The sequence below is a fragment of the Pseudonaja textilis genome, chromosome 18 (assembly GCF_049901715.1).
Source record: "Pseudonaja textilis isolate UNSWEBS1 chromosome 18, rPseTex1.2, whole genome shotgun sequence".
NCBI lineage: Eukaryota > Metazoa > Chordata > Lepidosauria > Squamata > Elapidae > Pseudonaja > Pseudonaja textilis.
This window is the reverse complement of record NC_142007.1, coordinates 1,743,723-1,770,258: the sequence shown is the minus strand read 5'-3', so window position 1 is coordinate 1,770,258 and position 26,536 is coordinate 1,743,723. Positions and strand designations below refer to the sequence as shown.

The 26,536-nt window shown below is 49.8% G+C and overlaps 1 protein-coding gene across 3 annotated transcripts; it reads left to right on the top strand.

Annotated features, from left to right (window-relative positions):
• Positions 1 to 9,257: 9,257 nt before the first annotated feature.
• WNT4 (Wnt family member 4) lies at positions 9,258 to 25,160 on the top strand. Of its 3 annotated transcripts, none has more exons than XM_087915008.1 (5): positions 9,258 to 9,521; positions 18,440 to 18,675; positions 22,536 to 22,667; positions 23,010 to 23,152; positions 24,569 to 25,160. In XM_087915008.1, exons 1-5 carry the CDS (start codon positions 9,445 to 9,447, stop codon positions 25,037 to 25,039), a joined length of 1,059 nt encoding a protein of 352 aa, XP_087771134.1. In that variant the 5' UTR covers positions 9,258 to 9,444; the 3' UTR covers positions 25,040 to 25,160. The 3 variants fall into 3 exon arrangements, with proteins under 3 accessions (XP_087771134.1, XP_087771136.1, XP_087771135.1); XM_087915010.1 differs by lacking the exon at positions 9,258 to 9,521 and adding an exon at positions 9,977 to 10,085; XM_087915009.1 differs by lacking the exon at positions 9,258 to 9,521 and adding an exon at positions 15,551 to 16,074.
• Positions 25,161 to 26,536: the final 1,376 nt, after the last annotated feature.

Here is a 26,536-nt window from a genome sequence, read left to right as displayed (position 1 = left end):
AAAGCTGGAAATACTACATTCCAGGTAGATAGAATTACAGATTTCTGCGGTTCATACCTGGCACTGGCTTTTTTTTCCAGCCGGATTGGCACACCAGATTGGATGGAATTTGCGCACACACACACACACACACACACAAATACAAATACCGTTTCCCGAGCTTGCATTAAACCATCTTCCTCCTTCCCTTCCCTTCCCTTTCCATTCTCTCTTTCTTCTTCCCTTCCCTTCTCTCCTTTTCTTCCCTTCCTTTCTCTTCCTCCTTCTCTTCCCTTTCCTTTCCTCCCCCTTCCATTCTCCTCCTCCTTCCCTTCCTTCTTCCTCCTTCCCTTCTCTCCTTTTCTTCCTTTCCTTTTCGCTTCCCTTCCTTTCTCTTCCTTCTTCTCCTCCCTTTCCTTTCCTTTCCCTTCCATTCTCTCTTCCTCCTTCCCTTCCTCTCTTCTCTCGGAGGCGGCAAGGGACTTAAGTGTGTGTGTGGAGGGGCAGGGGGAGGGAAAGCCCCTTTTTTTTCAGTGGCGTTGTAACTTTGGAACCATCACTAAACAAACTGTCATAAGTGGAGGATTGCCTGTACAGTTCGTTGTTATTGGGGTTTTTTGGGCAGAAAAAGGCATTCCCCCCCCCCCAAAAAAAAACCTGTGTGCAGGGGGCCATGGTTGCAACCCCACAAAGTCAACCCAGGGTAGGAAGGACACGGTTTTAGACGGGGTGTGCGGCCTATGTGCGGCATCAAAGGACGGGACCCCCCGGCGGATTATCCCTGCCCGTCGGGACGGACCTGCATTCTGCCTCCCTCCACCTGTTTCCTCCGCCGTAATGCTGCCTTAATCCTTCTCCGTAATTATTCCACTTTTTTCCAAATTATTATTAACGGACTCAAGACGGGGCTCTTCTTCGTTACGGGGGGACGGCCTTTAATGAAGAGCAGGAGGGGGGACGGGACCCGAGATGAGCCGATACAAAAGGGAACGGTCGTCGGGTGTCACATTTTTTCCAGCTGGGAAGGTTTTACGCAACGCGACCGAAATAGATCTTGTGTTGTCTGGGAAAGCTCCGAGTGACTCTTTCAACCTTTTGCAGTTGTGAGAAGAGATCCCCGTTAATCCGAGGATGGGGAGACAGGGACAGGACGCCAACCCTGGCTTGCTTCCCACCCCCCACCCCCCCACCCCGCCCAGGCCCTGGGTTCCAAATCATGTTGTAAAGACAGCCATGGGAACCGGGGCGGTGCTACTGAATAACGGGGGTGCCTGCAAATTCTGGGGCCCCTCGTGGCCGGCCATGGGCCTTTTAAAGAGTGATATATACAGGCAGGTATAGGTATACAGGCCTAGGAAGAGAAGAAAAGAGAAAAGAGGAGAGAAAATAGAATGCAATAGAGAATAGAATAGAATAGAATAGAATAGAATAGAATAGAATAGAATAGAATAGAATAGAATAGAATAGAGAATAGAATAGAATAGAGAATAGAATAGAATAGAATAGAATAGAATAGAATAGAATAGAATAGAATAGAAAAGAGAATGAGTAGAATAGAAAAAGAAAGAAAAGAAAAGAAATAGAATGGAATGGAAAATGAATAGAAAAGAATAGAAAAGAAAATAGAGTAGAGTGGAGTAGAAGAGAAGAGAAAATAGAAGAGAAGAGAAAATAGAAGAGAATAGCGAATAGAATAGAAAAGAGAATAGAATAGAGAATGAATAGAACAGAAAATGAACGGAATAGAAAAGAATAGAAAAGCAAATGAATAGCATAGAATGGAAAATGAATAGAATAGAAAAGAATAGAATAGAAAAGAAAATGGAGTAGAGTAGAAGAGAAGAGAATATAAAATAGAAGAGAATACAGAATAGAATAGAAAAGGAAAGGATATTAACAGAATAGAAAATAAAAGTAGAATAGAAAAGAAAAGAAAATGAATAGAATTTGAACAGAACAGAATGCAGAAAAAATAGAAATAGAAAAATAAAGAATAAAATGGGGGCATAAAGAAGAGAAGAGAATAATAATAACTCTATTGTACTAATCGGCATACATTAAAGTGAAATTTCGTTGCCTGCAGCTCTCCAAGGGCCACCACCTCCGATATATACGCCGCATGAACAGGACAAAATAAATAAATACAAAATGACTGTTATATACACCCACATTATGGCTAATCCTCGACTTACAACAGTTCCTTTAGCTGACCGTTCCAAAGATACAACGGCACTGGAAGAAAAGAAAAAAAGCCCGAGTTAGGAACCAATGGCGGAGGCCACCAAGGTTGAATTTCCCAGCTTGTGGAAATGTTTCCCCCGCTAGAAATCCGAGCGTGGTCCGTGGTGCAACCCACGGCGGGGAGCGGGGGAAGAGCGGGATCCGAATTAGCAAAATGTGTTGTGTTTGCAATTTGTCTGACATCAACAGCAAGGCCGCAGGGTGCCTAAGCGCCTGTGAGAAAGCGGGTTGTTTTGCTTGCTTGTTTTCGACAGAAAATGTGTTTGCGTTGGTCCTTTTCCCTTGGTTTCTCCCCGCAGAGAACCCAAAAATGAGGCTGAAATGACAGCAGGCGTTAAGGGACGGAGCAAGCGGCTTGAACCCGGGTTTGAGAACACACACGGCTGCGCTCACAGCATTTGGTTGGAAAGCCCCGTGGGGTCGGGGGAAAGCCGGCTACGATGGCTTGCAAACCACGGTTTACGGAGCAAGGAGGCCGCGACGCCCGATTTAAACCGACCGGTGTGTGCAAAACCGTTTCCTTGGCTCTCTTTGGTGTTACTGGACGTGCTTGATGGGCCAGACCAGAAATATAGAACAAGGGCGCTAGCATCATAGAAGGGAGGAGACGTTGGAGGTCATCTAGTCCAGCTCCCTTCTCAGGGTGGGGGTGAGGGAAAGAATTTGGTTACGTGGGAATCAGGGCCCGACGGCCAGGCCTATTTCTAGCCAGAAACCTCAGGCTGAGTTAATGATGAAATTGACCGACATGCAATTGACTGACATGGAAATTGATTAAGATGCAATAGACCAGCATGCAATTAAGCAGCATGTAATTGACTACCTAGGAATTGACCAGCATGACTCTAGGCAGTTTCAGCAGGATAAAGATCAAGATACACACAACACACACACACACACACACACACACACACACACACACCTAAAATGGTATAGGGTTTCCTGCCTGAGCAGACAGCTGGACTAGAAGACCTTCAAAGTCCCTTCCAACTATTCTATTTCTATTCAATTCAATTCAATTTTCTCTTCTCGTCTCTTCTCTTCTATTTTATCTTCTATTTTCTCTTCCTTTCTCCTCTTTTCTATTTTCTCTTCTATTTTCTCCTCTCCTCTCTTCTCTTCTATTTTCTCTTCTCATCTCATCTCATCTCATCTCATCTCATCTCATCTCTCCTCTTCTATTTTATCTTTTCTATTTTCTCCTCTTTTCTCTTCTATTTTCTTTTCTCCTCTTCTATTTTCTATTCTATATTCTCTTCTTTCTCTTCTCTTCTCTTTTCTCTTCTCTTCTCTTTTCTCCCCTTCTATTTCTCCTCTCCTCTCTCTTCTCTTCTCTTCTCTTCTCTTCTCTTCTCTTCTCTTCTCTTCTCCATTAAAAAATATCAATATAATACTTTTATCAACTCTGGTAAAGATACCAATCCCAGCCCAAAACTTTTTGCCGATTTTTATTTTACTCGTTCAGTTTGACTTGTCCTTTTTTTTTTTTTTTTTTTGAACTAGTTCAGCAGAGAACAATATAAGGCAAGCAGATGAAAACGTCACCCAATTCTGAAATTTCTTGGGAAAATCCTCTCTGCTAAGCTAGAGCTGAGGAGAGGCACGAGACGAGGCAAAGAAAAGCAGAGAATGTGGTTAAAGAAGAATATTTTCCTCTCTTTAAATATAAAATATTTTGCCTGCCCTCGGTGTTAAGCCGTCCTGCATCGTGGGAAGTTTCATTAATCGTCCAAAATGCAGTTTTGCAACGTTAAAAATGGGTGTTTGGAGAGGGAAACCTGACACAAGGATGTTTGTGCTCTTGGAAAGACTAAACAAAAATGTGTTGTGTTCGAGAAGAAAAATGCTTACAAAACAAAATTGGGTAGGCTAGGCTGAAATCGCAAATAAAAAACAATTCGGAGCGTCAAGATAGATTCAAACCTTTCTGCTAAATTTATGAGAAAGAAGATTTTCAGGGAGGTGGCACACAGGTTCCCAGAAACGAAGAGGGGAAAACCTTCGGCAATGTTTAAAAATAAGAAATGAAAGAGATTTGGTTAGTGTCGGCAACCGCCGGTAATCACTTTAAATAAATATTGCTGGTAATAATTCGGTTGTGTAGGTAGTCCTTGACTCTCAATGGTTTGTTTAGTGAATGTCAGGGACAACGGCAGTGAAAAAAGCGACTTACGACCATTTTTCACCATTGTGACGGTCACTGCGGCATCGAAATCGAGAGGCTCGGCAACTGACTCGTACTTATGACGATTGCAGCGTCCCAGGGTGACGTGATTCCCGTTGGCAGCCTGTTCCGATGAGCCAACGGGAAAGGCATTCACTTAACAACAGCATGGCTAATTCCACAACTGTGGGGGATTTGCTTAGCCAACGCGGCGAGAAAATTCGTAGGAATGGGGGGCAAATGTCTCACTTAACAAACGTTTCGCTTAACAAACTGAAATTCTGGGCTCGATTGTGGTTGTAGGTCCAGGGCTACCTGTCTTTTTTAATTTTAATTTTGTTTAATTTATTCCTTTAGTTTAATTTATTCCACCTGAAGGCCAGACAAGGAATAATGGATGGAAACGGAACAAGGAGAGATTTAACCTGGAAATAAGGAGAAACTTTCTGACAGTGAGAACAACAATCGACCCCATGAAACAGAACTTGCCCTCGGAAGTTGTGGGAGCCTCATCATCCCTGGAGGCTTTCAAGACGAGATTAGACTGCCATTTGTCAGAAATGGTGTAGGGTCTCCTGCTTGGGCAGCGGGTTGGTCTAGATGACCTACAAGGTCCCTTCCAACACCGATGCTCTGAGACTTTATAAAAATGATTAGATGCCTACCTCACACGGGGCACAGTCAGAAAAGTTTAAAACTGCGCAGAGTTTAAAAGACACCCACAAAATAATAATAATTATTACTATTAAAAATATATCTTAATAAAATAAGAATTGGTCCTTAACTGCTACAAGCCAGATAGACATCACAGCGATCGCTTTGCATTTCTGGACGGAAAAAAGAGAAAAAAGCAGATGTCGAAAAGCTGGAAAAAAAAAAATCCAGAGCGAATGGAAAGAAAGCGGAGGGGGGGAAAAGTGAGTTTATGAAGCCGGGCGCAGCCCAAATCTTTTCGTGTCCCGGTTAATGATTGTTGTTGAGGGTGAAGATTTCCCAGTGAGAAAAAAAAAAAAAAACCATTAATTCCAAACCAGCCAGGTTTCTCGCTTTGGTGGGGGAAAAACCGGAGAGGCTCTATTGGAGTTTACGAAAAAAGGATCGGGGGTTAATGAAAAATTGGGGGAAGGGGGATGGTCTCTTGCAGGAGGAGGAGGAGGAGGAGGAGGAGGGTGGGGAATGGAACCAGAAGCACACAGGAGGCACCTCGGAGGTCTTCTAGCCTGACCTCTGCTTCAGACGAACGGGTGTCCCGGGTCTCTTCTTTAAAAACCTGAAGGGATGCAGTTTGGGTCCCCATGTTATTAAAAAAAAAGAGGTGGAGGCTCTGGGAAAAGGGCAACTAAGGAGGATTAAAGCTGCCCCCTCAAAAAAGAGGACAAGGAGCGACAACCAACCAAAGGAGAGAAGCGACCTAGAACTAAGGAGAAATTTCCCGACAGTGAGGACAATTAACCAGTGGAACAGCCTGCCACTAGAGGTTGTGGATGCTCCATTCCTGGAGGTCTTACAGAAAAGACTGGACAGCCACTTGTCTGGAATGGTATAACGCTTGAGCGGAGGGGGTGGGTGGGCTAGAAGACCTCCAAGGTCCCCTTCCAGTTCTATTCTGATTGATTCATCGATTGATTGATTGACTGACTGACTGATCGATTGATTGAAAAGGTCTAGGCTAGGTCAGGAGAGAAGCGGGCTGGACTAGTAAACCTCCGAAATCCCTTTCAGCTCTATTTTGATTGATGGATCGATTGATTGATCGATTGAAATGGTCTGGGAATCTCCTGCCTGAGCAGGAGGGTTGGACTAGAAGGCCTTCGGGGGGTCCCTTCCGGCTCTCTCCTGATTGAAAGGAGGGACAGCCACTATTTGAGAAAGGAGTTCCAGGGAAACAGCCCAAGTTATTCCAGCCAGCCCTGGAGGCGGCCGGCTGCGCATTGCTGCACACTGATGCATGCCTGTCCTTTTGCCATTCGGTGGCCAGACGCCAACCGGCTGGCAGTCCGCTATTTGCTTTGGAACAGGAAGCGTTTCCCCTTCGCTATTTATATAGTGACTTCAGGAATAAACCAATTACCTGTGTTCGAAAAACACAGCCGCGTGCACAGCGCTTGCCACAGACCTGGGGAAGGAGGCCTTCGCCACACGGCTTAATCTCGGCTCAGGCTGCTGCGCATCAGGGCCCGGGGTGATTGACGGGATTCGTAGCCCCACCCGTTGCCCCTTCAATCGATCCATCGATCTGAATCCAGCTGGGAGGGACCTCGGAGGTCTTCTAGTCCAGCCCTGTTCGAGGCCTGTAGGGGACGTGCATAAGCGCACCAACGTGCCAACCGTCCCTGTCCTATTGTTTCATATATATATATATATACATATATATTTCTTATAGGCATCCATGTATTCATAACTATGTTTTTACTTATACCTATTATATTGTAAGCAATTGAAAAATAAATAAAAAATACAAAAGCAGGAGACCTTAGACCATTTCAATTAATCAGAATAGAGCTGGGAGGGACCTCAGAGGTCTTCTAGTCCAGCCCTGTTCAAGCAGGAGACCTTAGACCATTTCAATCAATCGGAATAGAGCTGGGAGGGACCTCGGAGGTCTTCTAGTCCAGCCCCCTGCTCAGGTATGGGAAAAAAAAAAAGAATGGAATGGAGGAAGGAAGGAAAGGAAAGGAAAGGAAAGGAAGAGGGAAGGGAAGGAAGAGGGAAGGGAAGGAAATGACAGGAAGGGAAGGAGGAAAAGGGAAGAGAAGAGAAGGAAAGGAGGAAGAGAGAATGGAAGAGAAGGAAAGGAGGGGAGGGAAGGAAAGAGGGAAGAGGAAGAGGGAAGAGGAAAGGAGGCAGAGAGAATGGAAAGGAAAGGAAAAGAAAGGAGGGAAGGGAAGGAGGAAGAGAGAACGGAAGGGAAAGGAAAGGAGGGGAGGGGAAGGAAAGGAAAAGAAAAGAAAGGAAAGGAGGAAGAGGAAGGGAGGGAAGGGAAGGAGGAAGAGGAATCTTCTCAGCGACCAGGACGAAAGGGCCGCCATGCAGCAGCCGCAGCCCGGTTCTCCTTTCCTGGGCGAGGCTGGGCAGCTTTTCGGTCCCAGGCGCCACTCCAGCTCTCCCGCCTGGGGACGGAAACCGTCTCCTCCGAAAAAGGCACCACAGGGAGCCACGGGGAGGACAAGCCCCGCCGAGAAGCGAGAGCCCGAGCAGGTCAAGGCCTGCCTGCGGTTCCACTCTCGTTCCGCTTTCGGCTGTGCCCGGCTTAAGAGGTGGCTCCCGCTCATTCCAGAAAGGGCTGGCTCCGGAACCACGCCTGCCTCCCTGACATTACTCACCGCTTCTGCGGAGCCAGAACGGGTTTTCCGTTCTCGGGGCGCATCCACTCCGTCGTGACTTACGACGTGGCACAAAGACGTTTGCCCCGATCAGAAAGAGTTGCAACAAGCCTGGACGCTGGGGAGATGGGCGGGCCTCGAGGCCCAGTTTTGGTCACCGCAAGATAGTCAGATACTGTACATAGATAGGTATAGATAGATAGATAGATAGATAGATAGATAGATAGATAGATAGAGGGGATAGGAGGGAGGGAGGGATAGAGAGAGAGAGAGAGAGAGGAGGGAGGGAGATAGAGAGAGAGAGGGGGGGATAGAGAGAGAGAGAGAGAGAGAGAGAGAGATAGATAGATAGATAGATAGATAGATAGATAGATAGATAGATAGAGAGGGGGATAGGAGGAGAGAGAGAGAGAGAGGGAGGAGGAGATAGGAGATAGAGAGTGGGGGTAGAGAGAGAGAGAGATAGATAGATAGAGAGGGGATAGAGAGGGGGAGGGAGGATAGGAGAGATAGATAGATAGATAGATAGATAGATAGATAGATAGATAGATAGATAGATAGATAGATAGATAGGAGAGGGGGCGGGCAGGCACGCAGAAATGGTCTAGGGTCTCCTTTTTCAGTGGGGGGTTGGACTAGAAGACCTCCCAAGTCCCTTCCACCTATATTCTCATAGATGATAGATAGATCGATAGATCAATAGAAAGATTGAAAATGCAGACAGACAGACAGACGGATAGATAAAAAGAGGTTGAGGCTTTGGGAAAAGGGCAGAGAAGAGCAACCAGGATGATTAAAGGGCTGGAAGATCAAATAGACGGAGAACGCCTGCAGGAACTGAGTTCGGCTAGTCCGGAGAAAAGGACTGGAGGGGGGACAGGACGGGAGTCTTCCAATATTGGAGGGGCTCCCCCCCCAAAAAAGAGGGGTGGGCCAATTTATTCTGCAAAGCCCCTGAAGGCAGGACAAGGAGCAACGGATAGAAACTCGTCAAGGAGAGAAGCAACTCCTGGAATCAAGGAGGAATTTCCTGACAGGGAGGACAATGAACCGGTGGAACTACCTGCCACCAGAAGTTGTGGCTGCTCCAACACTGGAGGTTTTCAAGAAGAGACTGGAGAGCCATTGGTCTGGAATGGTCTCGGCTCCCCTGCTTGGGCAGGGGGTCGGACTAGAAGACCTCCGAGGTCCCTTCCAAGCCTATGAGTTTTAGGGTCGACTGCAGGGGTCGAACCTAAAACTCAACTTTCAAGCCTCGTGAACTTCAACTCTCACGACTCTTGTCGGGACTTTCCTCAGCCGTCCAATCTGGAAGGGCGGAGGGTCTCTCCTGCTGGAGCGGAGCGGGGTAGGGTGGGGGTCGGACTAGAAGACCTCGGAGGTCCCTCCCGGCCGCTTTCTGCCCGAGCCTGCGGCGAGAGGCGCGTCCTGGCCGGGCTGGGCGGCGCGTGTGGGCGGCGGGGCGAGGCGCTCCGCCTCGGGGTGTCCCCGTCCCGCCCCGAGAGCCGCCCCCTGGGGCCGCGCCCCGCCCGCCCGCCCGCCGCATCCCGGGAAGCGCCCGGCCGCGCTGACAGTCCGGCTCCGCTCCTGCTGCCGCCGCTGCTGTTGCTGCTGGTGCCCCGGCCGGGCCGGCCGAGCGGGCGGCGGCGGCGGCACCTGAGCCCCCGGGAGGTGGGCCGGGTCGGGCCGGGCTTCTCCCCAGCCCACCCCACCGCCTCCAGCCGCCACCCCTGCAGGATGAGCCCGCGCTGCCTCCTGCGCTCGCTGCCGCTGCTCATCCTGGCCGCTTCCTCGGCCAACGCCAGCAACTGGCTGTGAGTCGGGCGGGCGGGCGGGCGGGCGGGCAGGTGCGCCGGCCCCGGTTCGCCTTACCTGGCCGGCCTGCGATCGGAGACCGGGGAGGGGGGCTGGAGGGGGCAGAGGAGAGGTCGCCCCCCCCCCGCCGCCGCCTCCAGCGCCCCGTGCACGCGCAGCATGCGCGCTCTGTGCATGCTCGGAGGAACGGTTGCGCCGGCGCTCCGTGCATGCTCGCGGAGGATCGGTTGCGCCGCCGCTCTGCCCGAGCTCGGAGGACCGGCTGCGCTGGCGCTCTGTGCATGCTCAGAGGATTGGTTGCGGGCGCTCAGAAGGAACGGCTGCGCATGCTCGGAAGAGCGGCTATGCATGCTCAAAGAGGAGGACTTGCTGTCGGCGCTCCGTGCATGCTCAGAGGAGCGGCTGCGCTAGCGCTCTGTGCATGCTCAAGAGGACCAGCTGTTACCGGCGGTCCGTGCATGCTCAGAGGAGCGGCTGCGCTAGCGCTCTGTGCATGCTCAAGAGGACCAGCTGTTACCGGCGGTCTGTGCATGCTCAGAGGACCGGCTGCACTAGCGTCCTCGGTAAGCTCCGAGGACCTTGGCTTGCCGGCTGGGGAACCGTCGGGGGCGGTGCAATTCCAGGCTGGGGAGGGACGGGGGTCCCCCGAGCGGGGACGCGGAATTGCGGGGGAAGGTGGGGCTCGCCTGCGTTCCCACGACCCGGGAGGATGGCGCTGGAGGGGATGACCGGGTGGCAAAAAGGGAGCTTTGGTGGGTTGGAGTTGACGCCCTTTGTCTCTTTGAGCGCGGTGAGCCTCCCCGGGGTTACCTCGAGGTAAGGTAAGGGGCGGGGGGGCAGATATATTTTACAAATAAAACATGTGAATAAAACCACCCCCGGGTCGGTCGGTCGGTCGGCCGGCCTGGCTGGCAGAGGGAGCAAGCAGCTTGGCTTGGGGTTTGTAGGGATTGGCGGGGCTGCGGTTGGGCACCTCTGGAGTGGCCTACCTAGCAGAATTGTTGTGAAGAGAGAATGTGTGTGTGTGTGAGAGAGAGAGAGGGAGAGAGAGAGGGAGCAAAAGAAAGAGAAACCGAGAAAGAGAGAGAGAGAGAGAGAGGCGGGTAGGTAGGTTAGAATAAGAATAAGAAAGAACAAGAATAAGAACAGGGACCTGGAGGTCTTCCAGTCCAACCCCATTTAGGCAGAAAATCCTACCCCATTTCAGACAAATAAATGGCTGTCCAATCTCTTCCAGTGTTGGAGCAACTCACACCTTCTGGAGGTAAATTGGTAAGGAAATAGGTAGATATGATAGGTACAGCAGGTAGACTAGATAGACATAGATAGATAGATAGATAGATAGATAGATAGATAGATAGATAGATAGATAGATAGATAGATAGATAGATAGATAGATAGATAGATAGATAGATAGATAGATAGATAGACAGACAGACAGACAGACAGACAGACAGATGAGCGAAAGAGACTATATTAAGGGAGCACAAAACAAGGATGCAGCCAGGCTGAGGGATAAATGCTAGTTTGCAGGTTACTGCCACAATTCAAATGTTGATCCAACTTATCTCCTCCATTCCCTGTTTAAAGGCTTGTAATCCAACTTTTTCTGGCTAAACTTTTTATTCTGGGTAAACAATAAACCCCCTTTTAGAGAGTTATCATTCCTCGCACGATCGCTGCCGCCGGACAATAAGGCTTGACGTGACGCAGCCTCTTGCTTTAAAAGCCAACCAAATTTTGTAAAATGCGTGGGTTTAATTTATTTATAAAATTATTATTTTTTTCATTTATTTCTCTCCCCCCCCACGCACACTTTTTTTTTCTCAAGACTGAACTGAGAACGTCCAGTTCTCTCTCTGTGTGTGTTTGTATGTGTGTTTGTGTGTGTGTTTGTGTGTGTGTGTGTGTCTGACTGTCTGTCTGTCTCTCTCCCCCCCCCTCTCTTTCTCTCTGTCTCTCTCTCCGTCTCTCTCTCTTTCTCCCTCTTTCTCTTTCTATCTGTCTGTCTCTGTCAGTCCCTCTGTGTCTCTTTCTCTCTGTCTCTCTCTATACACACACACACACACACATTCAAAAACAGATACATAGATATGTTATTTTTATTGGTTTCTGAAAGTACAAAATACAAAGGAAAATAAAAAGGTGGTGGAAAACTAAGAGAGGGAGGGGAAAGAAAAGAAAATATAGCGCCGAGGGAGAAAAGGAAAGAAAATGGCACTTAAAGTCTCTTTAGCACAGTAGAAGTTAACAACGCGACAACCACCACGTTTTCCTTTTACACAACAGCCCCGCCCAGTTTTCAAGAGGGTCACAAAACAAAATAGTTAGACCAGGCTTAGCCTGGGTTTCCCCTTGCTTTTTAAACGGACGCTTTTAAGACTCTCGATAGGGACGTCCTGTGATTTTGCGGTCTTGCGAGGCTGAAATGAGGCATTTAGGGAAAGTGGAAGAAGAAGAAGAAGAAAAAGGCGATTTATTGCTTTAAACAGGATGGAGAAGTAGAAGTGGGGAAGACCTCTTTGGGCAGGGAGTATAAGTCGCTGCCAGTTACTAAAGTGGGGTTTTTTTTGACCTACAGATAGTAATTGGCTTAAGTAATTGAGTTCGTTTAGTGTCCGTCCGTTCAAAGTTGCAACGGCCCTGAAAAAAAGGGGCGCGGGACCGTTGTTCACACTTAACGACCGTTGGCAGGGTCCCAACGGTCATGTGACTTAACGTTCGGCTGCTCGGCAACTGACTCGCATTTACGACGGTCGCGGTGTCCTTGGGGTGGGGGCATCATGCGAGATCCCCTTTCGCGACGTTCGGACCAGCCAAGTCAAGGGGGGGGGAAGCTGGATTGGCTGAACTCCTGTGCGGCTTTGGCTTCACAACTGCCGGGTTCACTTAGCGACCGAGGCACGAAAGGTCATAAAACGAGGCAAAACTCACGTAAGCAAAGGGAGTCACTTCAACTGCGGAAATTTTCGGGGCTGGATTTGTAGTCGTAAGACGAGGATTTTTGTGGCCTCCATTTGGGGCACCGGCCAACTTTGTAGCCTGCCCTGGGTGGTTTTTTTTTCTCTTCCACTGAACGACAAGTGCGATTAAACAATTATAAAAACAGAGGTAAATATTTGCAGCTTAAATCATGACCCGGATGCCGAGCTGGGAACTGGTTTGAGGGAGATTGAGGCAAGTCGTGGAACCGTTGCGTCGTTTGCAAGCGGGTGTGGGGATATATCCTGGCCTTTTGCAACCCTGGCACCCTAAAACATCTCGAGGGGGGAATATTTCTGGGGTGGGGCCGCATTTGAGAGTAAACCAAGAAGCTGTGGTCAAAGCTGCAAAATTTCAAAGCCGCCTCAAGGCCCTAGTCCCTGGGATGCACCCTGGGCCCGGGAGAAGTCATTGGCTGTTAAGTTTTCACTGTGGTTTTTCTTTCTTTTTTTCCCCACCTTTGGAGAAGACGTAAAGGCAGGTAACGCCCAACAGGCTGAGCGATGAAGCACAGGGATCCTATAGGATGATCCTTGGAATAAAATAGATGGATTCCGCTTTTTAAAAAAATTGTTCCTGAATTCTTTATAGAGGAGGGGTCTCCAAAGTTCAGATTTCTGGGAGTTTACAGGCCTTGATTCTAAGGGTTGAAGGCGCAAGTTTTAATTCTTGGGAGTCCGCAAGTCTTGATTCCCTGCGATTTGAAGTCCACAAGTCTTAATTTTGGAAGTTGGAAGTTCACAAGTCTTAATTCCCTGAGAATTGGAAGCCTGCAGGTCTTTATTCTGACAGTTGAAGTCCACAAGTCTTAACTCGGGGAATTAAAAGTCCAGAACTCTTAAAAAAAAAAGAGAGAGAGAGAGAGAAGCCACAATGAATAAATACAAAGTGGGTTTCCCCCCCCGCCTTTCTTGTTGCATGTTGTGTAAATCCAGCTGCTTTGATGGAAACACAACCCCCTCCGTTGCGATGGTGGGATTGGAAACGGGGCTGAACGTTATCTCTTCCAACTCTCGGGGGCTTTTTGAGGTCTCGGGCCCTGGTTTCGCCATTCTCCAGGTTGCCCTTGAGATACCAGGGCATCGGAAGTGGGACGGTGGTGGTCAGCATTGTTGGGTTTGCCCGTGTGGGACAGTTGCATTGGCCCATTTGACCTCGAGAGGAGAAACTGGAGGATGAGGGTTTGAAGAAAATGAGATGATTTTTTTTCCCAAGAGATATTAAATCCTTGGAGGAGTTCCACGCTGACCTGTGTCTTGTCCTGTATTTTTTTTCCTCTCTCTCTCTCTTTTTTGGGGTGGGTGGGTTTGTGAATCACTACCCAGCCTGCATCTGCTGAGAGGAGGGATGTAGGGGTTTCCGTGTGTGTGTGTGTGTGTTGCGTGCCCAGGTGTGGGAGCCATTCCACCCAAGTTTCTTTTTTTCTTTTTTACCCTGGTGAGGAAAGTGCTCTTCCCCCTTTAGGCAGTTGATGGGAGATGAACAGATTTATATTTATATCGAGAAAAGACTGGACTGCCCTCTGTCCGAAGTGGTGTAGGGTCTCCTGCTTGGGAAGAGGGGTTGGACTAGATGACCTACAAGGTCCCTTCCAACTCTGGTGTTCTCTATTCGGTGGAACGGAAGTTGCCTTCGGAAGTTGTGGCCGCTTCATCCCTGGAGGCTTTCAAGAAGAGACTGGACTGCCCTCTGTCCGAAATGGGGTAGGGCCTCCCGCTTAGGCAGTGGGGGGTTGGACTAGATGACCTACAAGGTCCCTTCCCACTCTGATTATCCGTTATCTGTTTACTCACCTGGTGGTTAAGTGAAATCTGGAAATAAATATATATATATATATAAAAATTTAAAATTTAAATTTTAAAATTATATATATATATATTTAAAAAAAGAGAGATTTTTGTTCATCTAGCGAGGTTCCTGGCTGGGATCGGTTTTGTAATGAGTAATCCAAGCGTATCGAGAACAACCCCTGTGCTTAGTTTGAGGAGTCGTCGTATCTTGGGATAGAAACCCTGGCTAAATCTTTCACGAGGTCCAACTGGGGAGGGGGCTTTGCGCAGTTAAAAGAAAAAAGAAAAGAAAGCCACGCTGTGAGTGCGAGACAAGCCACACGTGGCCTTAGGGAGCGTGAAGGTGAAAAGGCGGCGGTGGTGGGGCGGAGGCTGGAGCAGGGCCCGGCATTCAAACGGCTTGGCCCCCGGGAGCCGTTGGGAAAGTCTCGGCCTGACCTCCCACCCCGAGGAGTGGTTGTGGTTGGATGCTGTGGTGCCATCTCGGCTGCCTCGAACTCCCTGCGGGGAAAGGGAAGATATTTGGTGGAAGGGAGAGAGGAGGGAGGAGCTTACACGCCAAGAAGAGTTTGTAAGTCTGTAGGGCATAGAGGGTTTCCTGCCTAGGCAGGGGGTTGGACTAGAAGGCCTCGAAGGTCCCTTCTGACTCGGTTTATTCCATTCTGTTCCATTCTATCCTATATCCTATTCTATATCCTATTCTCTTTTTTCTATTCCTTTTTCTATTCTATATTCTATTCTGTTTTCTATTCTCTTTCTTTTTTCTTTTCTATTCTTTTTCTATATTCTATTCTGTTCTAATTTTCTATTCTATTATCTCCATATATTCTATTCTATATTCTATTCTGTTTTCTATTCTGTTCTTTTCTTTTTTCTTTTCTTTCTCTATATTCTATTCTATGCCCTCTTTTTTTGGGGGGGAGGGGGCAGGCCTTGCCTTACAGCTGGGAAATCCCCCCGCCCCCATCCTGCCCTTCTCCCGCCCAGCGAAGCTGCCGATTTATTTTTCCTTCTCTTGTCAAGAGGTGTTTGGAGTTTTTTAAAAAGGGAAGGAGAATCTGTCAAAATGTTAGAAGGGCTAGAAGGCTCGCCAGGCGTGTTGAGACTGGCATGTCTTTGCAAATTGCCTCGTATGAATTCCAGCCAGGTGTTGCGTTCATTCTCTCTCTCTCTCTCTCTCTCCTTCTCTCTCTCCTCTCTCTCTCCCCTTCTTTCTATCCTTCTCTATCACTCTCTCTCCTCTCTCTCTCCCCTTCTCTCTCTTCCCTTCTCTTTCTCTCCCTCTCCCCTTCTCTCTATCCTTCTCTCTCAGTCTCTCTCCTTTCTCTCTCTCCTTGTCTCTCCGCTTCGCTCTCCTTTTCTCACTCTCTTTCTCTTTTCCCTTCTCTCTTTCTCTCTCCCTCCCCTTCCCTCTCTCTCCTCTTTCTCTCCCCTTTTCTCTCCTTTTCTCACTCTCTCTTCCTTTCTCTTTCTCTCCCGCTCTCTCCCCTTCCCTCACTCCTTCTCTTTCTCTCTCTTCTATCCTTCTCTCTCACTCTCTCCTCTTTCTCTCTCCCCTTCTCTCTCCTTTTCTCACTCTCTCCTTCTCTCTCTCTACCCTTCCCCCCCTCTTTCTCTCCCCTTCTCCCCTTCTCTCTCTCTCTCCTCTCTCCCCTTCTCGCTCCCTCTCTCCAATATAGTTCTCCTTTCACCTCTTATCTACCTGCTGCTACCTGCGTGAAGTCTTCATTGAATTGGCAGCCGGTTGGCAAACTTTCCTAGTACGGCTCACCTTTGGCCCGTTGGTAAAAGGCAGGATATGCGCAAAGGTGCAGAATTACTAGAAGAGGGTATTTGTAGCTCGGGGTTGAACTGTGAGGTCACAGGAGTCAAAGAATGGCAGAGTGGGAAGGGGCCTCGGAGGTCTTCTAGTCCAACCCCCTGCTCGAGCAGGAGACCCCGGACCATTTCGGAAAAGGGACTGTCCAGTCTCTTCTTAAAAAGAAGAAAAAAAAAACCCCCGTCCCATGCTTTCTAAACAGGAAAAGCGGGGAGGCGAGCGGGTGGGTGGGTGGGCGGGCAGCCCCTCTGGTTTCACAAAGCTTCGCTGAGCCTCCCAGACAAAGACGGAGACATCTGGGAAATTGGATTTCTCTTCTTTTTTCCCATATTTTTTTTTTTCCCCCTTTCCCTCTTGAGCCTGGAGGACAGCGGCCCGTTTATCGTTGAAATAACACGTTAATCTTCATTTTGATCCTCCCCACCACAGTAATAAGGATTTGTTTGAGGGGGGGGGGGGGGAAGCGCTTTATCTGGAGCATCTGTTTGGAAGGATTTGAAAGAGGAGCTCCGGAGACGCCTCCGCCTCTCCTTTTGATGCTCCCATCAGCTGGAAAGAAAGGAAGGAAGGGGGGAAGAAAAAGAAAGAAGAAGAAAAGAAAAAGAACCGCTGGCGCTGCCAAAATGGCAGCCTCGCCTTCACCCCACCCACCCACCCCGCCTCCTGTCCCGTGGGGCATCTGGTCATCGGGTTGGACTAGAAGACCTCCGGGGTCCCTTCCAGCTCTATTCTGATTGATTGATTGGATCCCCTGCTTGAGGAAGGGGCTGGACTAGAAGACCTCCGAGGTCCCTCCCGACTCTGTTATCCTTCAATCCCGGATCCACCCGAAGTTGTGGGTGCCTCCGACACTGGAGGCTTTTTTAAGAAGAGACCGGACAGCCGGTTGTCTGGAACGATGGCTTTTCCTGCCTGAGCAGGGGGTTGGACTAGAAGACCTCCGAGGTCCCCTCCTCAAACTCCGTTATTCTAAGCCCCTTCCCGGGACTCTGGAGATCACCCGGAGCCAGGTGCTCTGGTCCCCCAAGGAGCCTTTCGTCCTCTGCAGCTGCGGCCTGCAGGGGTTGCCAGCGCTGACCCCCAGAAAAACATACATACATACATACATACATACATACATACATACATATATATATATCAATCAATCTCGGGAGGGAAGTGGTTTTAGAGGGAGCCTCTCTGGTGATCACGATGCTGCCCAGGCCCAGGAAGGTTCCTGGCAGCCGCTGTCCGTCTTCTGCTGATTTTGGCTGCATCTGCAGCCCTGGGATAGAGTCGGCCTCCTGAAGACGTGACAGGGCCAGCCCCATCTGTCTCCCAGACAAAGGGCAGCTGTTGGGAGCTGGAGAAGCCACAGGCCGCGGGGCAGGTTTGGGGACGGGGTGGGGGGGGGCGGATCGTGGGTGGGTGGGGGAGAGAGACAGCACCCTGAAACAAGGAAGGAAACCTGGTTTATGTGACAACCAAGCTGGGTATCTCCCGGTTAAGCCTTTGCCCGTAGCTAGGGAACGTAGCTGTAACCGCATGGCCAGTCTAGAGAAAAGGAGGATTTTTTTGGGTGGGGGGACAGGGGAACGACGACAGGATAGCAGCGTTCCAATATTTGAGGGCCCCCCCCCCCAAAGAAGAGGGGAGTCAAGCTATTCCCCAAAAGGAAGGACGAGAAGCCATGGATGGAAACTCATCCAACCCGGAAGTAAGGAAATACTTCCTAACGGGGGAGGACAAGGAACCAGGGGAACTGCTGGCCACCGGAAGGGGCGGGGCTGCTCCAACACTGGGGAGTGTTGAAGAAGAGGCCGGACCAGCCATCGGTCTGGAGTGGCCTAGGGTCTCCTGCCTGAGCAGGGGGTTGGACTAGACAGCCTCCGAGATCCCTTGCCATGGCCTATGATGTTGAGATTGACAGATAAGATACGTGACGGAGGGAGGGAGGGAGAGATGGATGGATGGATGGATGGATGGATGGATGGAATAACTTCCCTTCAGAAGTTGTGGGTTGCTCCATCCCTGGAGGCTTTCAAGAAGAGACCGGACCACCCGTTGTCTGGAACGGTCGAGGGTTTCCTGCTCAGGCAGCAGGCTGGACTAGAAGACCTCTGAGGTCCCATGGTTATCCTGCCTTTCCTCCCAAATCTTCAGCAACAGTGGGAGCGCCTGTACAAAGGCCCCCCCCCTGGGCATCGGGGGGGCCTCTTGGCGGTTGACCCAGGCCAAGGCCTTGGGGTTCATCAAGCGGAGCGAGCCGCCACCCAGTTGGGACACCTTCCCAACGTCCCAGACGCGCTTCTCCTCCTCTTCCTTTTCCTCTTCCTCCCCCTTGCAGGTACCTGGCCAAGCTCTCTTCGGTGGGCAGCATCTCCGAGGAGGAGACCTGCGAGAAGCTGAAGGGCCTGATCCAGCGCCAGGTCCAGATGTGCAAGAGGAACCTGGAGGTCATGGACGCCGTGCGCAGGGGGGCCCAGCTGGCCATTGAGGAGTGTCAGTTCCAGTTCCGGAACCGCCGGTGGAACTGCTCCACCTTGGAGAGCCTGCCGGTCTTCGGCAAGGTGGTCACGCAAGGTAGGGTCAGGGGTCCCCAGCCGGGGGAGGGGGGGCCGTGGGGGGAGAGGCAGAGGAGGGGCTTTTGAAACCGCCAGACGGGGACGGGGAATTCTGGGGTGGGGTGGGTGGAAGTCCATGCGCTTTGGGAAGTCACTGTGGTTGAGGAACATTTTGACAGCTTTGAATTTCTTCCTCTCCTCCTCCTCTTCTTCTCCTCCTCCTTCTTCCTCTTCTCCTCCTGTCTTCCAACCCTCCTCTCCTTCTTCCTTCTCCTCCATCATCGTCTTCCAACCTTCCTTCTTTCTTCTCCTCTTTCTCCTCCTCCATCCTTTCCTTCTCCTCCGTCTTCAAACTCTCCTTCTCCATCTCTTCCTTCCTTCTCCTCCTCCATCACTCCTTCTTCTCCATCCTCTCCTCCACTTTTGTCTTCCAACCCTCCTTCTCCTTTTCTTCTCCTCTTTTTCCTCCATCCTCTCCTTCTCCGTCTCTCCTCCTTCCTTCCTCTTCTTCTCTTTTCCTCCATCCTCTTTTTCCATCTTCTCCTGCCTTCCAATTCTTCCTTCCTTCTTCTCCTCCATCACTCCCTCTTTTGCATGCCCTCCTTCTTTCCCTTCTCTTTCTCCTCTTCTCCTCCATTCACTCCTTCTGCACCTTCTCCTCTCTTCCAACTCTCCTCCTTCCTTCTCCCCCTCCGTCACACCATCCTCTCCTCCTCCTCTGCCTTTCAACCCTCCTTCCTTCTCTTCCTCCCCTGCACAGCGTTTATTCAGCAACTCAGCCTCCCTAGTCGGTCACCGGAGCCTGCAACGAAAGGTTGCAGTGCGGGACAAGAGCTGCCAAACGTGGCGGAGACATAAATTCCCCCCCTTTTTTTTTCCCTCCCTTCTCTCCCACTTTTGAGGTTCTAATGTTCAAATACCATGTGGTGGTTTTTTGTTGTTGTTGCTTTGTTTTGTTTTATTTTGGCAAGAGCCTTTGCAGCTGCACCTTACTGACAAGATTTTTTTCAGGGAATTTGCAGAAGGGGGAGTGGAAGTTAATATAAAAAAATAAGAGAGCCAGGAAAAGGGGTGAGATGGGGTAGAAGTGCTTCTGTCTCCATTTATTGGTCGCTGGAATTGCAGCCGGCCTCCGGTTTAAACCGCGGAAGCGGGGAGCCTCGTCTTTTGCAAAGACCCCGCTCCCGGCTTCTTATTTAACTTTCTCCTGCTTTGCTTCAGGGAGGGAAAAGAGGGGAGGAAGCGCTGCCCGGAGATCTGTGCCCTGGAAATACCCAAAATACCAAGGAATGAAACTCTCTCTCTCTTTCGGGCGGGCCACGGAGCAAAACCCAACTCTGTCATTAACCACAATTCATGCAAAAGGTCCTGGCAGGCGCTTCCCCAGATTGGAAGTCCCGGGAGCCAAAAGTGCCCAAATTTGGAAAGTTATTTTTAAGGGGGGTGGAGGCTTTTTCCTCCCCAAAGCCTCTCCTCTGGCGAAGGAGGTCACCTCTGTCCCCTGGAGGGGAGGGGAGGATGGGCGAGGGGGTTGAAGCGCAGGGCAGAGACCTCCTTGGAGACAGGAGCCTCTGTCGGGCGGGCCAACCGCCCTTGGCAGGAGCGGGGATGTCCGCCAGATGGGACGGAGAAGCCAGCTCAAACCGATGTTCCCTTCCTAGGGTGGTAGATCAGCAGTGGGAAGGGACCGTGTAGGTCATCTAGTCCAACCCCACCCCACCCAAGCAGGGGACCCTACGCCATTTCTGACCAATAACAGTCCAGTCTTTTCTTGAAAGCCTTCCGGGATGAAGCTCCCGCCAACTTCCGTTCCGTTGGGTTGATTGTTCTCCCGGTCAGGAAATTGGAAGGGACCTTGGAGGTCGTCTAGTCCAACCCCCTTTCCAAGCAGGAGACCCCCACACCGTTTCTGACAGATGGCAGTCCAGCCTCTTCTTGAAAGCCTCCAGGGATGAAGCTCGCACCACTTCCGAAGGCAACTTGTGTTCCACGGGTTGACTGTCCTCACTGGCAGAAAATTTCTCCTTATTTCCAGGTCGAATCTCTCCTTGATCTGTTTCCATCCATTATTCTTTGTCTGACCTTCAAATGCCTTGGAAAATAGCTTGACCCCCTCTTCCTCCTCTTTGGGGCAGCCCCTCAGATATTGGAGCACTGCTCTCCTGTCTCCCCTGGTCCTTCTCTTCTTCCCTAGACCAGCCAGGCCCAGTTCCTGCAACCGTTCTTCGTATGTTTTAGCCTCCAGTCCCCTCATCATCCTGGTTGCTCTTCTCTGCACTTTTTCTAGAGTCTCAACATCCTTTTTTATAGTGTGGGGACCAAAACTGGAGGCAGTACTCTAGGTGTGCCCTTACTAAGGCTTCATAGAGTGGTATTAGCACCTCCCTTGATCTGGATCGTATCCCTCTGTTAATGCAATTTAATAGGATTGCATTGGCTTTTTGGGCTGCTGCTGCACACGGCTGGCTCCTATTTAGCTGGTTGTCCACTGAGACTCCAAGATCCCTCTCCCAGTTCCTGCTGTTGAGCCTGGTTTCCCCCAGTCCGTAGGTGTATTTTGGGGTTTTCCTAGGGTAAGAGAGGCGATTTGAGGAGCGGGTCCTGCTGTCAAAGGAGGATGAGGAGCTCGCTGCTATGGGGGGGGGCGCTGGTGGGCAAACCCCCCCACTTTCTTGAGTCTGTCCCAGCGTTCGTCCCTTCCACAATTCGACCCAGGTGCAATCCTCGTAAAGGATGGAAGGATGGAAGAGGCTCTCGATCGACAAAAATGCTGGAGAACTTCTGGTGTGGTTGTTTTTTTTTCTTCCAAGGGCTCGGAGGCCCAGGGTTCGCGTCCCGGGGAGGGAGGAAGAGGCCGCCCTCCAGTTCCGTTGGGTTCTTCTCTTTCTTCCGCGTCTCTTCTTAGCGGCGTCCGCAGAATTGCAGCCGAGGGAAGCGGTGGGGGGGGCATGGTTTGGCCAGACCCCCCCCACCCCCTCCGCCCGGCCACGAGTCGATCCAAAGAGACACGTTTCTGTTTGACTAACCCCCCCAGCTCCTCCTCCCAAACTGCTCCCATTCATGCTGGACTGACCACATCTAGGCATCCTTTTTTGGGGGAACCAAGAGGGTTTTTTTAAAAACACACAAACACAAACACACACACACACAGAGGTTTTGAACAAATAAGTCAAAGTGTAGTAAGACCAAGAGCCTTTCAAACCTGGACGGGAAAAGGACAAAATTTACCACCCGGTGTCTGTTGTGAAACTTTTAGGGTTTGTTTGGTTTTTTTTCTTTCTTTCAAATAATTTTATTATATTTTTCCAAAGCAGGCAGATTTTTTTAAAAATGACATTAAACTAAATGGTCAAAAGAAACGATAAAGAGTAAAAAGAGAGGAAGGATAGAAGTTTTAAAAAGTGTAAAGAAAAAAATCTCTCTCTCTCTGTCTCTCTCTGTTTCCCATCCATCCATCCATCCATCATCCTCTTTCCTATCCATCCTCTATCCATCATCTGTCTCTATCCATCTATCTCTCTCTTCTCTGCCTCCCATCCATCCATCATCGTCTCTCTCTCTCTCGTTCTCTCTCTTCTCTTTCCCATCCATCCATCCTCCAACCACCATCCTTTTATCCCTCTCTCTCTCTCTCTCTCTCTGTCTCTCCATCCATCCATCTCTATCCATCTAATCTCTCTCTCTCTCTCTCACACACACACACACACAGAGGCAGTCCTTGGCTTATGACAGTTCGCTAGTGACTGTTCAAAAGTTACAACGGCAATGAAAACAGTGACCTACAACCGTTTTTTCTGATCTAGCAGAGGCACAATGTGGTCACAGGGGTCTCTCTTCTTTTTTGGGGTGTGTGTGTGCACGTGTGTGTGTTTCTGCCAGGAACGCGAGAAGCGGCCTTCGTTTACGCCATTTCCTCGGCTGGCGTGGCCTTCGCCGTGACCAGGGCGTGCAGCAGCGGAGAGCTGGAGAAGTGTGGCTGCGATCACACGGTCCAGGGGGTCAGTCCTCAGGGTAAGTGTTTCTGCTTCCCCCCACCCTCCTCCTCCTCCCTCTCGCAAACCCCACTCTCTTCTAGCACTGAGGATGTTCCCTAGTTGGGTCATGAAACGTCTGCATGCAAACATCCAAGCTCAGACAGCACCGAGGACCGACCGGCTGACCTATCTATCTACCTACCTACCTTCCTTTCCTCCTCTTCCTCCTCCCCCCCACTGATGATGTTCCCTAGCTGGGTCATGAAACGTCTGCCAGAAAGCCCTTCCCAGCTCCACGGAGCCCACGCGGTTCAGCCCCGAGCTGCAAATATTCTCTCCGATCGATAGCAATCTTCCCTTTTTTCCCTCCCTTCTCCAGGCTTCCAGTGGTCTGGCTGCTCCGACAACATTGCGTACGGGGTCGCCTTCTCCCAATCCTTCGTGGACGTGAGAGAGAGAAGCAAAGGGGCCTCTTCCAACCGAGCCCTCATGAACCTCCACAACAACGAAGCCGGGCGGAAGGTAAACAGCACCATGGGCTTGGTTACCCCTCCAGCAGACACTTCTTAAAACCATCCTGTGTAGGGGTTTGCCAGTTGCACGGGGGCAGATGGGACAGCGGTCCAGAGGGTTACGGTCGTGGCCCAGAGGACCGTGGGTTGCCCTCTCCCCACTTTGGAAGAGCTTTAAGAAAGTTTAAAACATTCTCCCGCTGCCTTAAGAAAGGTTCAATACATCCTCAAAAGATCCAACTCATCATTTTTTTTTTTGAACTATTACCACCTGGCAGACGGTACCGGATAATAAAGACAAGGATCACGATAAAAACAAATAGGCTGAAAAGCAGCTTCTATCCCAGGGTAGGAACTCTTGTTGCAATAGTCACGCCAAATCAGGGGTTTTCAATTCGATACGTTGTCCAGGGCAACCTCTTCCATCCCAGAATACAGAATGACAGGGTGGGAAGGGACCTCGGAGGTCTTCTAGTCCCACCCCTTGCTCAAGAGGAGACCCTCTTTGATTCAATCAATCAATCAGAATAGAGCTGGGAGGGCCCTCGGGGGTCTTCTAGTCCAACCCCTCGACCGTTCCAGAGAAGTGATTGTCCCATCTCTTCTTAAAAGCCTCCAGGGACGGAGCAACCCACCACTTCTGGTGGCCAGCTGTTCCACTGGTTAATTGTCCTCCCTGTCAGGAAATTCCTCCTGAATTCCAGGTTGTTTCTTTCCTTGACTAGTTTCCATCCCTTATTTCTTGTCCTTTGGAGAGAATAAGTGGACCCCTCCCTCTTCTTGGGGGCAGCCCCCCAAATCCTGGGAGGCTGCTATCGTGTCCCCCCCCTTAATTCTTCTCTTCTCTACACCTGGCCAAACCCAAATTCTGCCACCATTCTTCCGATGTTTTTGTCTCCAGGCCTTTCAATCCTCTTAGTCTCTTCTCTCTTCTTCTATTTTCTCTTCTCCTCTCTCCTTTTCTCTCTTCTCTCCTATTTTCTCTTCTCTCCTTTCTTCTTTTTTTTCTCTTTTCTCTTTTATTTGCTCTTTTCTCTTCTCTTTTTCTCCTCCTCAATTTTATCTTTTCTTTTCTCCTCGTCTCTCCCCTTCTCTTCTCTCTTCTATTTTCTCTTTCTTTTTTTTTTTTCTTTTTTCTTCTCTTTTCTCTTTTTTCTTTTTTTTTCCCGATTTTCTGTTCAATTTTCTCTTCTTTTTGCTCGTCTCTCTCTCTTCTATTTTCTCTTCTCTTTTTTTTTTTCTCTTCTCCTTTCTCTTTTTGATTTTCTTTTTTTTTCTCGTCTCTCCTCTTCTCTTTTCTCTTCTCTCCTTTTTTTCTTTTTTCTGTTTTCTCTTCTTTTCTCTTTTCCTCTTCTTCTCTCCTCTCTCTCTCTCCCAAAGTCCCCACCATTCATTCTGTGTCTCTCCCTTGACGTTTCCCCATCAGGCCATCCTGAACCACATGAAGGTGGAATGCAAGTGCCACGGCGTGTCAGGCTCGTGCGAGGTCAAGACCTGCTGGAAAGCCATGCCCCCTTTCCGGAAAGTGGGCAACGTGCTGAAGGAGAAGTTCGACGGCGCCACGGAGGTGGAGCAGCGGAGGATCAGCTCCTCCACCAAGGTGCTAGTCCCCAAGAATTCCCAGTTCAAGCCCCACACGGACGAGGACCTGGTGTACCTGGAGCCCAGCCCCGATTTCTGCGACCACGACCTCCGGAACGGCGTGCTGGGTACCCACGGGAGGGCGTGCAACAAGACCTCCAAGGCCATCGACGGCTGCGAGCTGATGTGCTGCGGCCGAGGCTTCCACACGGACGAAGTCGAGATGGTGGAGCGCTGCAGCTGCAAATTCCACTGGTGCTGCTTTGTCAAGTGTAAACAGTGCCACCGGGTGGTGGAAATGCACACATGTCGGTGACTTTTGGGGGTTGGGGGTGGGGGGGAGAAGACAGAAAAAAAAAGAGTCCCAAAGAAAAGAACAATGCATCTTTTTTTTAAAAAAAGGGGGGGAAGAAGAAAAAAAAAATATTTAAAAGGTTTCCAATCATTGTAATTTTGGGGAGTTTCGACTTCAACCACGACGGAGTCGGCCTTCGTTAAATCGGACGTTGGCCACGCTGGATGAGCTTTCCCGCCTCCGTCGTCGTTAAATGAATCGCGGGCAGGGGTTAAGTTACTAATAAGGGGGAAGGTTTCTTTTTTAAGGGGAATCCAGCTTCCCCCCCTTATTTTGCTCCCACTAATAAGGGGGGAATTGCCACACACACACACACACACAGGGACACTGCGACCGTCGTAAATACAAGTCAGTGGCCGGGTGGCTGAATTTTGGTCACGTGACCAGGTGGAATGCTGTGGAGGTCGTAAGGGGGAAACCCCTGTCCCGAGTCACTGTTTGCAGTGGCATAACTTTGAGTGGTCACTACACGAATGGTTGTAAATCAAGAACTACCCTTATAGGGTTTCCTGCCTGAGCAGGGGGCTGGACTAGAAGACCTCCAAGGTCCCTTCCAACTGTTATTCTGTACTATTCTATACTATTTCTATTCATCTATTCTATTCTATTCATCTTTTCTATTGTATACTATTTCTATTCTATTCTTCATCTATTCTTTTCTATTCTATACTACACTATTTCTATTCTATTCTACTCTACTCGTATTCTATTCTGCATTCTATTCTATTCTATTCCATTTTTCTTCCTCTTTTTTTCTGTACTCCTATTCTATTCCATTTTTATTCCATATTCTATTCTATTCCGCACAGTTTCTATTCTGTTCTGTTCTGTATTCCTGTTCCATTCACAAATGGGCTGTCCAGTCCCTTCTTAGCAACCTCCAGTGTTGGAGCAACCCACCACTTCTGGTGGCAAGTTGTTCCACTGGTTAATTAATTGTCCTCCCTGTCAAGAAATTCCTCCTGAATTCCAGGTTGCTTCTCTCCTGGGTGAGTTTCCATCCCTTGCTTCTCGTCCTGCCTTCGGGGGCTTTGGAGAATAGCTTGACTCCCTCTTCTTTGGGGCAGCCCTGTAGATATTGGAACACTTCTATCATGTCACCCACAAACCCTCCTTTGCATTAGACAATCCACGCCCAGTTCCTGCATCCGTTCTTCACGTTTGAGGGGACCAACTTTCCAGATTGTTGGCTCCTTTTTACAGTGGGTTTCTCCTCTTCAAAGCCCCCCCCACCCCGATTTCTCCTGCAACCGGAGGGGAGAGGTTAGGGGCCAGGCAGGGAGGGTGGGTGCGGGGGGCAGCACACAACACTGCCTGAGCTAATGGGGCCATAGGAAGATGCTGGAGTTGAGGGTTTTTTTTGGCCGCTGAACAAGACAGGAAGTTCTCTTGAAGACCGGGGAGGCTGAACGTCCGTGCCCGGTAAGGGACCCCTACCCATTTTCTTTCCCCCACCCC